Source organism: Tasmannia lanceolata, unplaced genomic scaffold (genome assembly GCF_043159265.1).
Source record: "Tasmannia lanceolata isolate RefF3 unplaced genomic scaffold, GAP_Taslan_0.1 ptg000037l, whole genome shotgun sequence".
Taxonomy (NCBI): Eukaryota; Viridiplantae; Streptophyta; class Magnoliopsida; order Canellales; family Winteraceae; genus Tasmannia; species Tasmannia lanceolata.
In genome coordinates this window covers 5,499,288-5,519,087 of record NW_027518714.1, presented here as the reverse complement: position 1 = coordinate 5,519,087, position 19,800 = coordinate 5,499,288, and the positions used below count along the sequence as shown (strand labels likewise).

At 38.4% G+C, this 19,800-nt stretch overlaps 1 protein-coding gene and 1 pseudogene across 2 annotated transcripts; both read right to left on the bottom strand.

The window, feature by feature from the left end:
* Positions 1–4,647: 4,647 nt before the first annotated feature.
* Positions 4,648–8,395, bottom strand: LOC143860798 (peroxidase P7-like). Its single transcript, XM_077371619.1, has 3 exons — positions 8,181–8,395; positions 6,318–6,509; positions 4,648–5,380 (listed from the first exon to the last, which is right to left on the bottom strand). Exons 1-3 carry the CDS (start codon positions 8,385–8,387, stop codon positions 4,829–4,831), a joined length of 951 nt encoding a protein of 316 aa, XP_077227734.1. The 5' UTR covers positions 8,388–8,395; the 3' UTR covers positions 4,648–4,828.
* A 5,390-nt stretch (positions 8,396–13,785) lies between these two features.
* LOC143860958 (peroxidase P7-like) lies at positions 13,786–16,532 on the bottom strand (annotated as a pseudogene). The gene is made up of 3 exons (XR_013239845.1): positions 16,326–16,532; positions 14,738–14,918; positions 13,786–14,491 (listed from the first exon to the last, which is right to left on the bottom strand). The product of XR_013239845.1 is annotated as a peroxidase P7-like (transcript).
* Positions 16,533–19,800: the final 3,268 nt, after the last annotated feature.

Below are 19,800 nucleotides of genomic sequence, written 5' to 3'. Positions count from 1 at the left end.
CTTACTCTTGCCAAACAATCCTACTCGTCCAACCGGATCCTCTTTGGTACAAATTTGGTACTGATTTTCTGTTGGTGCAAATGTGGAGCCGAAATTCCTTGGTGGATTGGTCTATTGGAGCTATTATTTGGTTCGTGCTCGCAACCGGTTTTGGTGACCGGTCACACCTCGGTTCTCGGATTGGGTTTTTGTGATTCACCAATCAGACGCACTCTTTTCACTTTTTATTATTATCTAAATTATACAATGGAAAAAAACACTATTCCGTTTGAGATGGTCAAACTCCAATCGTTTGGGGGGTCTGAATTTGAATCATGGAAGCGAAAGACTCAATTCGGTCTGAAACATTTGAATTGTTTCAACACCGTTTTGAGTCCGTTTGCTGATACAATTGAAGATGTTGATGAATCTCCATGGCATTCTTTTCAAACTGAAGTGTATAGGAAAAATGTGCAAGTGGGACTGGATGATCTCAAACGATTCATTCGAGTCGAAGATGAGAATTGAGCTAAGAATAACTTGGAGATGGTTAGACAGCAACAGTCTGCTGCTAATGCGGTAACATATCTCAAGAAATTTTCTTGGAAATCCAAGTCACCTAAAAGTGAACACCCAAGTTGGAGGCCAAAAAGACTATCTTTCAAAAAAAGAAGGGCAAGTGCCACAACTGTAGGAAATGAAGTCACTTTACTGCAGAGTGTACATAACCTAAGAAGGCTAAATCTGACACACCACAAAAGGAAGCTCATATGATGGTGGGCAGTGCTAAGCCTAAGAGTTTTGTTGTCATGTTAGGCAATGGTAAGGCCAGTACTTCTTCCTACTGATGGTTAGATACAGGAGCCACATGCCATGTTTGCAACTCTAAGAAAATACTTACATATGTTGTTGCCGTGAAAGAGACCATTACAGTGGCTAGTAGAGCAGAGGCGGCGGTGACTCATACTGGAACTGTGAACTTGGTCCTTTCTTCAGGTAAAATACTAATTTTAAAAAATGTTAAAGTGGTTCCGACTATTCAAAAGAATTTAATTTCCATTAGTCTTTTAGACAATGCTGGTATGTGTACTTCTTTTATGGGTGATAGAGTAACTTTGTCTGTTAACGCTTATTACATTGGTTGTGCTTTCTTGATTGATGGTATATATGGATTGAGTTTAGCAAATGCCACCATTAGTCAGGTTAGTTCAACTCTAATTGATCCTAAGTTGTTACACACTAGATTGGAAATGTGAACTATCGAAAAATTGTCAAACTTGCTAAAACTTATAATATACCTTTAGATATGTCGATTAAATTTGACAGATGTGAAGTGTATGCACAAACCAAGATTACTAGAAAATATTTTCGTTCGGTTTCTAGAAGCATACAACTTCTTGAGCTAATACATTCTGACCTCTGAGATTTTAAAAGTTTCACTACTAGAGGTGGTCAAAAGTATTTAATCACTTTTATAGACAAATAATCAAGATATTGTCATATTTATCTGTTAAAATCGAGTACCCAAGAATTTTGGTGAGGACTTTGTCACCTACCATTTGAAAAATGATTCATCATCCTATCAGGAAGTGATAGGATCTAGGGACTCTATATTGTGGGCAGAAGTCATTCATGATGAAATGAGCTCTCTGTTAGAAAATCTAACTTGGTAACTAGTCGATTTGCCAAAAAGAGGCTAAGACTATGGGCTGTAAGTAGATATTTGTATGTGATTATACAAAGTTTATTATGGTCTTAATTAAGCACCTAAATTGTGACATCAGAAATTTGACAAAGTAGTAAAGAGCTTTGGGTTTCTGACAAATTACTCGGATAAATGCCTTACTATCGTTTTGTGTCGAATAAGTTCATGATTATTTGCTTGTATGTAGATTGTGATTATTGTTTCCAATCTTTCTCTCTGTGATGAGTAATGTGAAACTAACATTGGATAAAGAATTCGACATGAAAAGACCTGGGTGTTGCTAACACCATTCTTGGTATGAAAGTACATTTTTAAAAGGCAAGGAATCACCCTTGGCCTAGCCCATTATATGAAAAACTACTTTCCTTTTGAGGATGCAGTGAGTGCCAACCGATTGAGACACCATTTTCAACCGATTGAGACACCATTTTGATTATACCAAGAAGCTGATCTCTAAGGAAGAGACAGTGTGAGTCAGTTAGATTATTCTAAACTGATTGGTAGTCTCATGTATGTTTTGTGTTGCACTAGGCCAGACATAGCCTTTATAGTTGGCATGCTGAGTCGTTTTACTAGCAATCCTGGCCATGAGCATAGAGATGCCCTTATGAGGCGATGAGATACCTTTCGTGTAGTCAAGAGTATGCTCAAAACTATGGTGACCATCCACTTATCGTGGAAGAATATTCTGATGAATCATGGGGATCAGAATTAGGGGACACCAAATCTACTGCTGTTGTGTAGAAGTCGAATTGGAACTTTATGCTCTAGCTTCAGCTGCAAATGAAGCATAGTGGATAAAGAATTTGATTATGGACATTCCACTGACTCGGTTAAGGATTAATTCCTTAAGAGTGTTCTGTGATAATCAAGCTACAATTATGATTGTGAAGAACTCACTATTTAATGGTAAGATGAGACATCTTAGGCTGAAACATGCCATGCTGAATTATCTCATTGAACATAGGATTATCACTTTGATTGATGTGAGATCGAAGGATAATATGGCTGATGATCTCACAAAGGGACTGACCAAAGATTTAATATTCAAAACTGTGGGGGAGATGGGGTTAAAGTCTGTAGAGATAGGACTTAATCTTCATCCATATTATTTTGAATCTTCGAATCTCCCTTTTGGCCAAGATAGGCACTTGATATGTTTCGATGATGTTTACAGTTGTTGTGTGTCATTCCACATTTGATGACATGTCCTTTTTAGGAAATGTTGTACATTCCAAACTTGATGATATAGCTTAGCTCAAATATGGATAAGATGACTGTAACATTCCAAAAAGAAACATGAAATTGTTCTTTGCAAAAGAAACTATTTGGTCTTGTTCTTTATTGAAACTTGATAATTAGGAATGATTCTTTACAAAACAAGTTATTTAGGTCTTGTTCTTTATTGAAACTTGACAATGATGCTTATGATGAGAGTGATACTGTAGTTTTTCAGCCATTTTGGAATTATACTAAGTTCTTCTTCGGGTAGAACTAGATACTTTCGTGAATTATGAAATTGTACTAAGTTCTTCTTCAGGTAGAACTAGATACTTTCGTGAATTATGGAATTGTACTAAGTTCTTCTTCATGTAGAACTAGATACTTTCATGTTTACACTATTGGTTGGATTCATTTTCATGCAATCCATATTTGATAATTCACAGGAATTGGCGAAAAAAGATGAGCTTGTCCTGATTTGGATTTTGATGAAGATGACTTACTTGATGAGTAAATTTTCTAAAGTCATAAAAACTATGCTTTCATTTCAATATGTATAGAGTTCACTTTTTTGTGGAACTTTATTTTGGATCTCGATGAGAATCATACCCCATGAATGAATTCATCTAAGATCAGTGGGGTTCACTTATATGTAAAATTACATTTTAGTTGAGTTTAGATTGTATCTAAAACTCTTGGTTAATCATAAAAGTATTCGTGTTTTCAGTTGGATTACACATCTTTTTTGATATGGTGCTATGGATGATTCAATATTTGTTCTATCTATTGGATTGTGCTATATGTAGAACATAAGAGGAGATTGTTCGGTATATGATATAACCCATGTATGTTCTAATATATGCCAAATAAGATAATGGACCGGTATAGTGGGCCTACATGGACTAGAGTCCATTAACCGGTCATTAACCCTAGTGTATCTCTATATATATGGGTTGGAGGCAACAAACTTGGTATTCCAAATTAAATACCTTGGGTGTAATGCTTCAAGCAACCTCTTGCTTGACCTAAATCCTCTAACACTCATGTCCATGATAAGCCTTAATTTGGGATTTATGTTTGAGTACGTAGCGGCCACAAGATAACAATAGTAAAAATTAAAGAGAAATAGAGCCAAGGACAAGAACACAGAGATTAACGTGGTCTGGCAGTGTGCCTACTCCACGGGGCAGCAACAGAGACTTCTTCACTAACCAGAGAGAAAATTACAGAGTACACACCCTCTCAACCAGAAAACAACCCAAGACAACCCTTTGCAAGAGAAGAACCCACTCCTTTTGAAGAGAAAATTGTTCCATCTCTCGTACAAGGATTTCTCACTTTTTGTGTGGTATAAAAAGTACAAGGCATGAGAAACTAGGATTCACATCCTACGTGTGGCCCACTCTAATACGGTTTGTCAAACCATAATTAACCATAAGGATAATGATGGTGGAGAGTTTGTTTCCATTTAGGAAACCACCTCCTACATTTATGTGCCGTACACAACATATTATAATGATCCAATTTATGCCAATGTGACGATTCTAATGTCTAATAATGTGATTTTTAGGAATATATCATGGGGCCTAGCCCATCTGAAAGACGCTCAAGATCAACCATATGGTGTGGCCCACTATGTAACAGTAGGTGACATTTTGATATGGATAGAGAGAGAGAGAGAGAGAGAGAGAGAGCTCTTTCAAAGCAACTTCATAGAGAAAGAGAGAGTATTACTTCAAAAGACTTCATAACATATATAATAGCTTCAAACATTATTGTGAAAGTTGCACCAGATTGACATTATCATAACACTATTTTGAAATTCCTATTTCCCCACCCAGTACCTTTTCAGCTTATTTTCCTCACCCATTGAGGTACATTGGTCTTTTGATTTCACAACCCAGCATAAGAAAAACTAAGAGATTAGTTCGTCCTCCTACAATTCCTCCTAATCTCTCCATTAGTGCCAGTCAGGGGACTGATGTTGCCCATCCTCACCATTGCTGCTGCAAACTCTCTAGCAAAAAGGCCATTGTTTAGAGCATAAGATCGGACCAATGCATCCTGTGACCCTCTATTGAACAGCTCCTGGTCTGAATGAAGGAGCCCGCGCCGAGCTATAAGGTTTTGGTAGTAATTGTTGCCGAAAAGGTTCGGCGTCTGAATATCAAGTGGGGCTAAGTTGTTGTCACCACCTGTTGCAGGGCAATTAGCCCTTCGAATACGAGCAAAGTTAGGGTCAATGTTGGTGTCATTGTAGATATGGGTGCGAAAGTTGGTGCATCGAGCTTGGCCTATGGTGTGGCCTCCGGAGAGTGTGGTCATGTCACGTGCACTAAGGCCTTTCGCCGCAAACATGGAGATTAGGGTAGAAAGGGGGGAGAATGGAGCCGGGATTTGGCTGTTGGCTGCACTCTGGCTCGCTGTTCGGGCATCTCTTCTTCCTAGCGCCACACTCCATGATGGTCCTCTTAGCTGCAAACAAAACCTTTTTATTTACAAAACACTTTTTGAATAGTTGTAAAAAAAATTCTTAAAACCCTGAATTTTGATTTCTTTTTTAACTTAAAAAGTTCTTGACTAATTCCAAGATTCTCATTTTGTTGAATAAAATGTGAATTTACAAATTAAACAAAAGTTTTTCATATTAAACAAGTATTCGACAAGCAGTTCGATAGTTTCTAATGTATTATTTGTACACCTTGTAACTCATGTTGAAGTATAAATGATTAAATAACACCAACTCCAACGGTTCAAGTTTTTGGAGAAACTGATTGCTTCACTTGGTATTAGAGCAAAGGTCAGGTCTTGGGCTAAAATCTCATTGATACTAAAAATCCAAATGTAATTGCCAAGCCAAAAGAGGGAGGGGCCATATGTGCCACATGTAGTCCAACCCTAAAAAGAGGGGCTACATGTGCGAGGGGGAGGGGTGTTGAAGTATAAATGATTAAATAACATCAACTCCAACGGCTTAAGCTTTTGGAGTAACTGGTTATTTCAGGAGACATTAGAGTCATTGGCTTTATGCTTCAACATATTTGAAATGTTTGTGTTTTAAATTATATCCCTGAAGAGGATAAATAATTTGGACATCTTAAAAAATAAATAGGAAGCATGTGAATATAATGGATCATTCCTCATATATATCAAAAAATACTTTAGCCTATTAAAAATGAGGAACGGTACGGCGTATAGAAATATCAATGAAACCATCCTTTAAAACCGTCTGATATCGATCATATGGTTGTCACACATGGGGACCATTATTTGGACCAACAGCTCTGGCAAGTGTAGGAGGTTGGTCCTACATGGCCATCATACCGTAATCGATTATACCCAAATCTGGTGCAAGTGATTCGACTAGACTTATTCCTCCAAAAAATAGATAGGAAACGATTATGTAACTAACCAAGAAGACTCCATCTCGTGCGGCCAGTGCTAGGATATCTGCACATGACACGGTTGCATTGCAAGAAGCTTCCACTCGAGTTTTGATCATGTCTATCACTTCAGTCCCTCGAATAGAGTTTCGATTTGGAAAGGCATTCTTCTCACCTGTAAATGTTGCCGTATCATCGAGAAGGATCGATCCATCACATCCCTGAAAAATTGAAGTTGTTTCAACATTGAAAAATTTCTTAAGAAAATATTGTCTCCTAAAAAGAAAAGGATGTAGGCATCGAATGCAATAATTCTATAATAACTTAAGGAAAATGATATCGTACAATTGTGTTTTGAATATTGACGCCAACTCACCCTGTTTTATATGCTTAACCTGCACTTACAATTCCCAAAAGGTTGTCACCAGCATTTGATATAGCCGGTTAAAGCATGTGGGACAAGTTGAGTTCGTGCCTATTATCAAAACAAGTTGGTGCTATATCATTTGCCTAAATTAATAATTCCCTTATAATATAAAGTTTCAAATCACTATCCAAAGCTAGGATTTGATTGGACAGTTAAGATTGCCAAGTTGACATAATTGCTGCATTATAGATGGCATGATGGCCCCACCAAATCAGATCAATGGTCTCAATCATCATACATGTATACTGTTGGGACATTGAGTAGAACTCACCCTTAAAAGCTAGCCATTAAGGGGAGGGTGCCCAAGTCCTTATAAGCCGATCCACATCCTTTTTCACTTTTTGGATGTGGGATCTTTGCTTTTGCGGGGAACCCCAACATATACAACACTTCAATGTAGCTAACGCTAGTCATGGTCTAATAAATACTTTAGAGAAAATATTTTTCGCTCTTAAGTTTAGAATGCACATGGAAAAAAAGATGAAGATGGTGTTCTTCAAATAAGACTCCGCTTCTTTCCACACAAAATATACGCAAAACAAATTTTACCTTCCATTTTATTTTATGTCAAAAAAATTAAGTCGAAATAACAATCCCAATTTCTCTATTTTTCCAATTCATATATAACACATTTTAAAAAAAATGCAAGATGTATAGCCTCTTTCGATGTATAGACTCTTTTTTCAAATGCAAGATGTATACTCTTTTTTAAAACACACTCTCTCTCTCTCTCTCTCTCTCTCTCTCTCTCACACACACACACACACACACAGGTACCCCTATTGTTTAAAGCTATCCGTGTTTAATAGAGCATACCCGTGGCCTTAACTTGGAAATTAAGCACGAGTAGTGTATGCATGAGTCCACTCAGGAGGCAAATACAAGTGAAATTGTTACTGTCCTACGTAGGGGCCTGCCTAGGTATGGGACTTGGTGGGACCCAATCTTGAGGTTTAAAAAGGCTTCGCCTAGCGCATTCCGTTAGCTCGAGCTTTTGGCGTTTTGGTTAGTACTTAATATTTGTTATCAGACCAGCCACCACTACCTGTGTTCGGGTCACGACAGGGCACTCTATGGAAAGGGTTACCTAGAATAAAGGCTATAGTGAAAGCCGTCACAAAGTGGGGTCGTCCAGAACGGCAGATGTAGAAGTGTGGTGAGTGTTACGATCATAAGTGGGGACCTACCCAGGTATGGGACTAGGTAGGACCCAGCCTGGTATGGGACAAGTTTGAAGGGCCTAGCCTAACGCATCCCATCAGCTTTGGAGCTTTTGGTGTGTTGGTTGGGAACCTAACAGAAATCCCATCTAAGCATCTACAATATACTACTAGAGGAAGAAACCACCATATAAGTGCTTAGAATTCAAGCTAGAGATGTGAGATATGATGGGCTGACGAGGCATGCATGGCCCGCAATGAGCCTAACTCAAGCAAAGGAAAGTAGAAGCAGTAAAGAGCCCTACATTTACGAAACAATCGTGGAAAAAGAGGCGAAGAATGGATGCACCCATTCGAGGCTCATTGTTCACGGCTCGGGTCATGACACTGCGCACAATGGACTGCAAGCTAGGGCAAGTAGTCCCATAGAAGTTAGGTGAGAGCTGCGCATTAGTGGTGCATGCAAGGAAGGCAAGGAGAGAGACTGTGAGAAAATGGGTAGAGAAGGCCATGGCACCAAGCGTAGTACAAGTTTTTGATGAGAGAACTAAGTGACCCCTCCTTTTATAATAGCGTGAACGTAGAGATGTAATGGAAGTTTTCAAACATTGCTGCATATCACGTGGTTGACGTGCATTGTAGATTTGGGTTAGAAAAACAATGTCTTATCTTTTTAGTTAAGATGAGCTTGCAGTAGACCTTACGAGGAAATTCAAACCTCAGATGGGGTCGTTTTCACAACTGCTCCCATGTTCATTACGTACTTTTTATATGATCACATGGATTTTAAGAAAAGAAACGTTGCCACTTGAGCCAAATAGGAAAGAGTCTCACATTTCATTTCTGCAATACAGCTATGGTCAAACTTTTCACTGATTGTGATTAACCACCGACAGTATATATACCCCTCTCTCTCTCTCTCTTACAAAATCAACGTATCATATAACAAAAAAGCGTAATTAGCTTGATTAAGATTGACAAATTGACATTGGTATGGTCAAACATTTTGATTTGATTATTGATATTAATCGGACAAAATATTTAAATATGGACATAAGCAACTTTGAATCTCCCTCCCTCCCTCCCTCCCAAAATCCAAATAAAATAAGAGTAATATTTGTTCACTATGAATTGACATTTGCATGTGTGTACAAAGCAAGAGTCTTGATTTTGTATGTTATAAAAGTAATAGGTCTAAAGGATAAAGCCAATCGCCCTATAATATCTCCATTTTCACTGTAAGGATAGAAAATCTAGGGTACGTCTTCAATTGTTAGGAAGGAGTCTCTCTCTCTCTCTCTCTCTCTCTCTCTCTCTCTCTCTCTCTCTCATAATCCAAATAAAATGAGAGTAATATTTGTCCACCTTGAGTTGACATTTGAATGTGTGCACAAAGCAAGTCTTCAACCATTGCCATTTCAAAGAAAACTTGTATAACCATCTAAACTCTTTTTCTTCCTCTCCTTTCTGATATAATTTTGGTTGCAGGCATTTACCAAGAGAGTAGTGGTATAAGTAGTCAACAAGGAGGACACAACCCTTGGATTTACTTGGAACTTACCTCATAGAATAGTGGTAAGTAGTATTTGGTCGTCAACTTCGTAGAGTGGTAAGGAGTGTCATTGCCAACATTGGGAGAGAAGAATAAGAGAGGGGAGCGAGAGAGAAAAACATCATTCCCAAGAAATCCGAGTAAATTTTTTTTGTTGCTTTAGCTTGAATTTTACAAGGAGAGAAAAGGGAAATACATCAGCAGACATGCAATGATTACCCAGGAAAAATCTCTGGTAGTCTCTAGGGATTTCAAAACTATATTGGCAAAGTCTCGGTCATAAGTGTCAGTACGACCCAATATATGATAACATTAGTGTTGTAATATTCTCATATACCCAATCATAGGATAAGAATAAGCTGTATGTTTTAAGTCATACAGAGGTTAGGTGAATTCTACACTATTGATGTCTGTTGCAGTATTCTCACTTTGTCACTCTTGTCCCGTGTCTACATCTTTGACTATCGCACCCTTGGCTGCCTAATTCATTTGTCAGACGTTTGTGATAGTTCATGGCAATAATTGGGCAAAGGCCAGTGACAGCGTTCAAATCCCCCCTTGCTTACCCGATGCACGTGGTTTCCGAGTGATTGCACGCATCCGTAGGGATATAGTCCTACCTGTGAAGGGGGTGGGGACACCCTTCGTTATCGAAACATATATATATATATATATATATATATATATATATATATATAAGGGAAAGTGAAGCTACACCGCCGGTGTAGCTAACTTAGCTACACCGCCGGCTTAAAATACAATGGGCCCATATTGTTTTGGTGATCTAAACCATTCATTTGATTGGCCCTCACATAGATAGGGTGTCCACCAAAAATCAGCTCCATAGGATCATCCCAACCCTTCAAACTGTGGAGGCAAAAATGGACAAATTTGTGAAGGTTTTTACACGTTCATTTATGCCTCCACAAATCGTAGGGTTGGGATGATCCTATGAAGCTGATTTTTGGTGGACACCCTATCTATGTGAGGGTCAATCAAATGAATGGTTTGGATCACCAAAACAATGTGGGCCCATTGTATTTTAAGCCGGCGATGTAGCTAAGTTAGCTACACCGGCGGTGTAGCTTCACTTTCCTCATATATATATATATATATATATATATATATATATATATATATATATAGAGAGAGAGAGAGAGAGAGAACGGTTCCTACACATATGTGTAGATAAGTTATCTACACACTAGCTTAAAATACAGTGGGGGCCACATTATTTGGGTGATCCAAACCATTCATTTTTAAGGCCCTCACATAGATAGGGTGTCCACAAAAAATCAGATCCATAGGATCATCCTAACCATTCGAACTGTTGAGGCAAAAAATGGACTAATTTGTGAAGGTTTAAAGACATCCATTTTACCTCCACAAATCGTAGGGTTGGGATGATTCTATGGATCTGATTTTTTGTAGACACCCTATCTATGTTAGGGCCTTTAAAATGGATGGCTTGGATCACCCAAACAATGTGGGCCCCCACTGTATTTTAAGCTAGTGTGTAGAGAATTCTCTACACATATGTGTAGGAACCGTTTTCTCATATATATATATATATATATATATATATAGTAAAGACTACTGATACCCAAGCGATCATCTTTAGTAAAGAGACAAACTCAAGTCGTTATTCATGTTAGAAGAAATATATTCAGGACGGACAAAATGTGACCCAAAAAACAAAAATCATTGCTAATACATATGGTGGGAAAAAATGGCCACTCGGGTACATCAAGATACGAGAATTGCCAACAGGGGACTCTTGAAAAATTGTTAGAGAGGGACGAAATGGGGTTATCAAGTCTCGAAAAGGGAGTTATCAACCCTCTAAATGGGGTTATCAAACTCTCAAAAGGGGGATACTAACTCTCTTTAACAATTTTTGAAAAGTGTGTCCCCCGTTGGCAATTCTCGTATTTTGATGTCCCCATTGGCAATTTTTCCTATATGGTGAAACCCCGTATAATTCAGATTTTTCAAAAAGTACTATACAGCTTACATTGTAGGATGATCCAAACCGTCAATTTGATGGGCTACAACGTAAATAGGTCATGCCCAAAAAATTAATTCCATAGGATGATTCCAGCCCTCCGATCTATAGATGTACTGAATATTAAGGAAACCTCTATAGATAGAAGGGTTGGGATCATCCTATGGAAATGATTTTGGGACACAAACTATTTATGTTGTGGCCTATCGAATGGACGGTTTGGATCATCCTATGGTGTAAGCCGTACAATACATTTTGAAAAATATTGGACTAAATGGGCTTTTACCAAATAAAATATATGTCGCTATAAGACCGGCTTTTAAATTAAATTTAACATTTAAACTTCTAACTTCTACAAAATCTTTTTAGGGCGCAGTTTTATATATTTCTTCTGATAACTTTTTTTTAACACTACATATACGTAGGAATTAATTTCATTCCATTTGGACCACTTTTAAACAATTTTGCCTCCCAATTTCTCTGTTTTTTCAACTTGTAAGCTATGTTTAACGGTTAAACTCCTAAGGTGTATAAAATAATATATTTTCGAATGCAATTTTTATGTCTGGTTTGTTCCTACAACTTTGCTTTACTACTAATTATGTGTAAGAATTGATTTTATATCGTTTGGACTATTTTTGGATGATTTTGCCTAAATGTATAAATATTAAATAAATTAAGATAAACGAATAAAAACCCTCATTTTCTCTTCGGGAAATGATAAGTGCGCCCCTTTTCATCACTTGGGACACCTAGCAGGTGTATAAATGACTGCAGAGGGGCTGATGTACTTCATGTCAGAAGGATTCAAGGGATTTGATTGCCACGTACACTGCAGTTGGGTGTCCCATGTGATGAAAAGAGCCGCATTTATCATTTCCCTTTCTCTTCTTTTCTTTAATCTTCTTCTTCAGAGGGAAGCCTGGTTGACGGGCGGAGGCCGGATGCAAGTGTAAGGAGAGAGAGAGTTAGTAGAGCAGCATTTTAGCGACAGATTTTTAAAAACATCGCTATTGGTGGGATGTTAAAATGTTTAGCGATAGGCAAAGAAAGGACCGTCATTAATGATTGATTTTGAGAGCCACAAATGTAAAACAGTTGCCAATGTGTTAATAATAGCGAGAGAGTGTATTACTCCAAACACTTATTGGGACCACGGTAGAACTCACCCTTAAAAGCTACCCGTTCAGGGGGTGGGGGGGTTGGTGCGGCGGGCGCAAGACAAGCCCTTTGACATCCATTCACTTTTCCAGTGTGGGATATTTGCTTTTGCATGGAACCCCAGCAATCTCCCCGCTCCAAGTGGAATCAATGTGGGAACTATGATATCTTCTCCGAGGGGTTTTCTCCATCCGTAAGGGTATATCGGGTTACCATGCCCTGCTCTGATACTACTTGTTGGGAGTCGGGTAGTGCGCACCCTTAAAATTCTAGCCTTTAAGGGGAGGGTGCCCAAGTCACTCTTCTGATGGGATCTTTGCTTTCGCATAGAACCCCAACACATTGCTAAAAATAGCCTATAGCGACAGTTAAGTTGCAACGGTTTATTTTCCCATCGTTATAAAGGGTTTTTCCTGTAGTTAGTCAAAAGCTATTACAGTTGCCAAAACCCTCTCAGCAGCCAATCAGAGAATGTAAAACAATACGAGCTCGTCTAAGTATCAAAAGATGCCCACACGGTTTCCACTGGTCTTGGCCGGGCAAATTGCGAAGTTCCTTGATCCAACTACAAATGATACAAAGTATCTGCGTAAAATTTCTGCTTTTCAAATAAAAGTTAGAAATAAAGGCAATGTTTGACAGGCATGAAAGTCTTTTTTCCATTGAATATTATATTCGTTTATCAAGTGGTGGGAGGGACAAAAGTAGGGGGATAGGAGGAGAATTGAAAGGGTATAAGGGGAGGGTGAAAATACTCTACTCAAAATAGAGTTTTTGTTGGCCTTTGCTTCGGTTTCAAATAGCCCAGAAACTACACCGTCATAATGTGAATGCGGACGTGGCCAAGAATGCAGTTGACACGGTCATAATTCGGGAGAGTCAAAGGAGTTTTTATTGACTATGTTGGGCAAAACGAGGAATGTGGAAGTGGTGCAATGCGGAATGCGGTCAGGAAAAAATCCTTGCCGACTCGGGCGAGTTCCTTGTTGTGTCAACGAGTTTTTAATAGAGCCTATAGATGGACGCTTTGAATCAACCAAAAGGTAGGGCCCACTCTATAGTAGTAGGTAAAGCGGCATACTAATAGCCCATTCTTCTTGATTATAGAATTTTTTTCAATACAACTTCATAACGAGAGATAGAGAGAGAGAGAGAGAGACAGAGAGTAAAAACTGTTTAAACTCACGACAATAGCTTCATACATAAAGTTGCACAACATGGACTTTGCCAAAACACCATTTGAAATTCTTACTTTTGTACCCGCTACTTTTGAGCTTATTTTCCTCGCCTACTGAGAGGTAAATCAATTACTAGATTTCAAAACCAACATTCGAGGCACTGCAAATTCAGTTCACATTCCTGCAATTCCTTCTAATCTCCCCATTGGTACCAGTCAAGGGGCTGATGTTGCTCATCCTCACCATAGCAGCTGCAAAATCATTGCTAAAAAGGCCCCCATTAGAAGCATAAGACCGGACCAATGCATCCTGTGACCCACCATTGAACAACTCCTGGTCCGAATGAAGGAGCCCACGCCGAGATACGAGGTTCTGATAATAGTTGTTGCCAAAAAGGTTAGGGGTCTGAATGTCGAGTGGGGCCAAGTTGTTATCACCACCCGTTGTGGGGCAATTAGCCCTTCGGATGCTAGCGAAGCGGGGGTCAATGTTGGTGTCATTGTAGATATGAGTGCGAAAGTTGGTGCACCGAGCTTGGCCTATGGTGTGGCCACCTGAGAGCACGGTCATGTCTCGAGCAGTAAGACCTTTTGCAGCAAACATGGAGATTAGGGTTGAGAGGGGGGAGAATGGGGCCGGGATCTGGCTGTTAGCATCGCTCTGGCTTGCCGTTCGGGCATCCCTTCTACCTAGTGGCACGGTCCATGATGGTCCTCTTAGCTGCAAATGGAACCATTTTTAGTTACAAAATTCTAGAAGAAAACTTTAACTTTTGATGCCCATTTCAAACTTAAAAAATCCCAATAACATAAAATAAAATAAAATCGTTGCATTTTTAATTAATGGCGGGTTTTTCAAATTAAGCCATCATCTCTTGCAACAAAATTTGGTGTAAATGATTCGAGTAGACTTATGCCTCGTAATTGAATTATTAGACGGAGAATAAGAAACGATTTTGTAACTAACCAAGAAGACTCCTTCTCTTGCTGCTAGTGCTAGGATGTCTGCACAGGACACAGTCCCATTGCAAGCAGCTTCCACTCGACTTTTGATCATGTCGATCACTTCGGTCCCTCGAATAGAGTTCTGGTTTGGAAAAGCATTCTTCTCTCCTGTAAATGTTGAGAAGGATTGATCCATTACATCCCTGAAAAATTAAAGTTGTGTCAATTACATGAGTGACTTTCTTAAGAAAAATATTGTCGTCTTAGAGTTCTGGTTTGAAAATATTGTCCAAGTGATTTCTTTCTTGATTTTTGGGTTTTGAGGCAATGCGGCATGTCCTCCTCTGCTACATTTTTGCTTAATGTAAATAAAATTTAAGGTACCAGTCGGGGTTCCTAGATAAATCAGGGTTATTCTTTCAAAAAATGAAGAAGAAAATATTATCTTCTAGTATAGAAAGAAAAGGAAGTAGACATCAGTGGATTAATAATAAAATAAATTTAGGCTATTGATATCGGCACTACGATAACTGCCCTAACTCATCTTGCCTTCAATATTTAGACAGCTGTCAAAGGTTATTATAGTTCCCAAAAAGCTCTCAGAAACCAATCAAAGAAGAAAAGACAATCTGAGTTTGTGCAATTATCAACACATGGTAGTGCCAATATTAATAGCCTAAATTACCAATCCCCTGATAATAATCAGAATCCAAAGCTAGGATTTGATTGGATAATTGGATTGAATCGCTAAGACTGTCAATGTGCCCATGATTTTTGGGGTATAGCCGACATGAGGGCCCCACCAGATCAATGGTCTCCATCATCTTACATGTATGTCGCGTCTATCAACAATGGTTCTAAGACTTTGACCTTCAAAACAGCATAATTGGAGTTAACATTTGATACTTTGAATCTAAGAGAACTCCATGGAATAATTGTTTTTTAAATTGGTCTATTTTATCAAAATTTGAAACTAAGAAGTCTCTCTCTCTCTCTCTCTCTCGTGCACTTAGTGTTAGAATATATTAGATCCGGTGAGATCTGACTGTTGGGTTACCAGGGTATCAGATTAGGCAACCCAGCTAGACTCTGAGTAGTTAGGTTAGATTATGATTTATATCCTTACAATTTTCTATAATTATGCCAATCTCTTTCTATGTTTATCTCTTTGAGTGTTCTACACACATCCGAGAAGCTCCATAAATGTTGGAGCTTATAGAACTCAAGCAAAGAAGGTAAGACGATGAAGTAGATATAAGATATATGTATAAAGTAAATGACATGTCCAGAGATAAACGAACACTTAATAGTTCATATAGTCTATTGAAAGATACACGTACTACTGGATAGAGAACGGTAGAGCTCGATAACGAGTATTGTAACAATCCGATCGTGTTTTAAATTCATTTAGCATGGTTAACAATAAACTCAACTCAAGCAAAAGAAAGCAGAACATAAGTGTTAGAGTATATCAGACCATCATATCACCATTGACCTAGAAGGATCTTAATCTAACCTAGTTGACTCATATAACCTAGTTGCATCTAGAACCTAGACAATCCAACCGAGATCTGATGATCTGATGTTAACTCTCTAGATAGAAGTCCTACATTTACGAAGCAATCGTGGAAGAAAAGACGAAGGATCGATGAGCCCATTCGAGGCTCATTGTTGACGGCTTGGATCATGACACTACGCACAATGGACTGCAAATTAGGGCAACTAGTCCCATAGAAGGTAGGGGAGAGCTGCGCATTAGCAGCCCATGCAAGGAGTGCAAGAAGAGTGAGGGTTACAAAGTGGGCAGCGAAGGCCATGGCTCAAAAGGGTAGTATACGTTTGTGATTGAAACGCGGATGAATTGTTTTCATTTAAAGCTGAGGTTGACTTAACACAAACAAGGATCACGAGAAGCGGCTGGACGTGCCTTGTAGAACCAAGTTACGACTAGGACAACGTCTTTTTTTATTATTAATATGAGATTGTACTGGACCTTATGACAAGATTCAAACCGTTGTTATCGGTGCAACTGCTCCGCTATTCATTACGTGCTCATTGTATTATATAGACAAGTTGACATTTGATTGAAATAAGAATATTACGTGCTCTTTGTAGTGCATAGACAAGTTGACATGTAAGTGAAATAAGGAAAAGGTCCTGCATTTCATTTCTAAAACGCAGCCATGCAAGGCCAAACTTTTCACTTATTGTGATTAACCACCGAAAGCATAGTTTGACCAACCTCTCTCTCTCTCTCTCTCTCTCTCTCTCTCTATATATATATATATATATATATATATATATATATATATATATATATATATATATATATATATATAGAGGAAAGTGAAGCTACACCGCCGGTGTAGCTAACTTAGCTACACCGCCGGCTTAAAATACAATGGGCCCACTTTGTTTTGGTGATCCAAACCATTCATTTGATTGGCCCTCACATAGATAGGGTGTCCACCAAAAATCAGCTCTATAGGATCATCCCAACCCTTCAAACTGTCGAGGCAAAAATGGACAAATTTGTGAAGGTTTTTACACGTTCATTTTTGCCTCCACAAATCGTAGGGTTGGGATGATCCTATGGAGCTGATTTTTGGTGGACACACTATCTATGTGAGGGCCAATCAAATGAATTCTTTGGATCACCAAAACAATGTGGGCCCATTGTATTTTAAGCCGGCGGTGTAGCTAAGTTAGCTACACCGGCGGTGTAGCTTCACTTTCCTCATATATATATATATATATATATATATGAAAAAATCAACACGTCATAGAATAAAAGGGCGTCATTAGTTTGATTAGTATTGAATTCTGGATTTCTGCTAATTCTCCAATCAATTTCAATAAACTGTGCTTAAATAAGCACTTACAGATGAGATAAGGATAAGCTTGGTAAACGATAAGATCCAAAGAGATAATCCTACCCTAATCTATCGTGATTAGCCTATCCAACAAACTCCCGAATCTAATCTAACCATATATATACTACGATCAGATCTTGATATACTCTAACATGCCTCCTCAAACGTATATGGATTGGAAATCAATATACATTTGATTAGAATAGATAAACCCAAAAGAAATATAAAAATTTGCAAATTTTGATGCACACTGCTACGATTGATGCCCGCATGTTGTTGATATTGCTGAAGACAAATTGCCTCATGCTGTTGAAGAATGTGTCACATGAAAGATGAGCTGCGAAGAATCTCAATCAACTGGATTGGACTCAAGCCGGAATGGGCGAGTCATTAGGCTTGTTTTGAATACCGAACCTTCTGGAAATGGTTCACAATGGACTAAAGCCTCGATGGGCAGAAGGAAGCCTTGATGGGCGAGAATGAACCACAATGGGCAAGACATCATGGGTCGGCATATCGATCTTCATGGAATTTGACTCTCTCAGGCACGAACCTCAAAGAATTGAGGCCCCTCAACTGAATAGAGCTCCTATTTCAGGCACGCACCACAACTCAAATAGGCAGAAGAAGAAAATATAGAGGGAATAAAAAAAAGAAAAAGTAAAGAGAAGTGGCAATTTGCAGCTGAGAATAATGAGGCAGCGATAATGAAGAACTTTGAAACTTAGGACATGGCATGGAATAGAGTGCATATATAAAATTTAGGGGTACATGGATAACGAAAGGGTGAACATAAAGAGAATCAAATCCAAGAATTTTTCCAAAGAGATTAGGCAATTAGGTTGACATTTTCAAGGTCAAACATTTGGATTTATTGCTATTGACTTGTCAAAATATCCAAATAAGGACAACACACACAAAATCCAATTAAAATAAGAGTATTATTTGTTCAATTTCGGTCCGGGGCACGACAATGTAGTTAGGTCAGATTAGGTAACTTGGATTGGGATGATCTTTCCTAGTCTTATCTATTTTCTTGTTTATCTCTAAGTACTTATATAAGCACATATTATGTTTAATGTAATCATCAAATATTTAGTAAAATCTCCATTATGTTTAATGTAATCATAGTGAAATCAATCTCATTGTTTTACACGGTGGACTCTCTCTCTCTCTCTCTCTCTGGATGCACGTGCCTTCAAGCCTCTCCTTATTTCTCGAAAGCTTGATTTTTAAATTTTGATTAAAACAACTTTTTGATGTCAATTAAAGAAGCAAGGTCTTTTAAAAGAATCAAGAGGAGTTTAGTTTATAAAATTGTTAATAAATTAAGCCTCTTTGAAATATTTAAAAATTGATTCAAACTTCTGTTGACCTCACTATGTTACTCTACCGAGTACAAGGCAGTGCAATTTGCTTTGCATTCACAATTCGTATGATGTATTAAAATCTCTGATATGTCATTGTGTTATTAAATCATAATTTCGAAAGTATACTAGGATATATATATATTAAGTTAAGCTACACATACGTGTAGCTAACTTAGCTACACGACGGCTTAAAATACAGTGGGCCCACATTATTTGGGTGATCCAAACCATTCATTTGATAGGACCTCACATTGATAGGGTGTGCCCAAAAAATCTGCTCCATTGGATGATCTCAACCCTTCAAACTGTGGAGGCAAAAATGGACAGATTTGTGAAGGTTTTTACACGTCCATTTTTGCCTCCACAAATCGTAGGGTTGGGATGATCCTATGGAGCTGATTTTTTGGGCACACCCTATCTATGTGAGGGCCCATCAAATGAATGGTTTGTATCACCCAAACAATGTGGGGCCCACTGTATTTTAAGCCGTCGGTGTAGCTAAGTTAGCTACACGTATGTGTAGTTACACATATATATATATATATATATATATATATATATATATATATATATATATATATATAGAGAGAGAGAGAGAGAGAGAGAGAGAGAGAGAGAGAGAGAGAGAGAGAGAGAGAGAGAGAGAGCATGCATTTGCTGCGCTCGAGTGCAGAAACAGGGTGGGGCCACATTTTGGGTGGGATCCGAAGCATTCATTTGATGTAATCATAGTGAAATCAATCTCATTGTTTTACACGGTGGACTCTCTCTCTCTCTCTCTCTCTCTGGATGCACGTGCCTTCAAGCCTCTCCTTATTTCTCGAAAGCTTGATTCTTAAATT

Coding starts and splice junctions, on each gene's coding strand:
- LOC143860798 (XM_077371619.1), bottom strand. CDS start 8,387: ATGGCCTTCTCTACCCATTTTCTCACAGTCTCTCTCCTTGCCTTCCTT. Junction 6,510..8,180: donor TCCACGATTGTTTCGTAAAT/GTAGGGCTCTTT, acceptor TCAATTTTTCAG/GGATGTGATGGATCGATCCT. Junction 5,381..6,317: donor CACGAGATGGAGTCTTCTTG/GTTAGTTACATA, acceptor TTTTGTTTGCAG/CTAAGAGGACCATCATGGAG.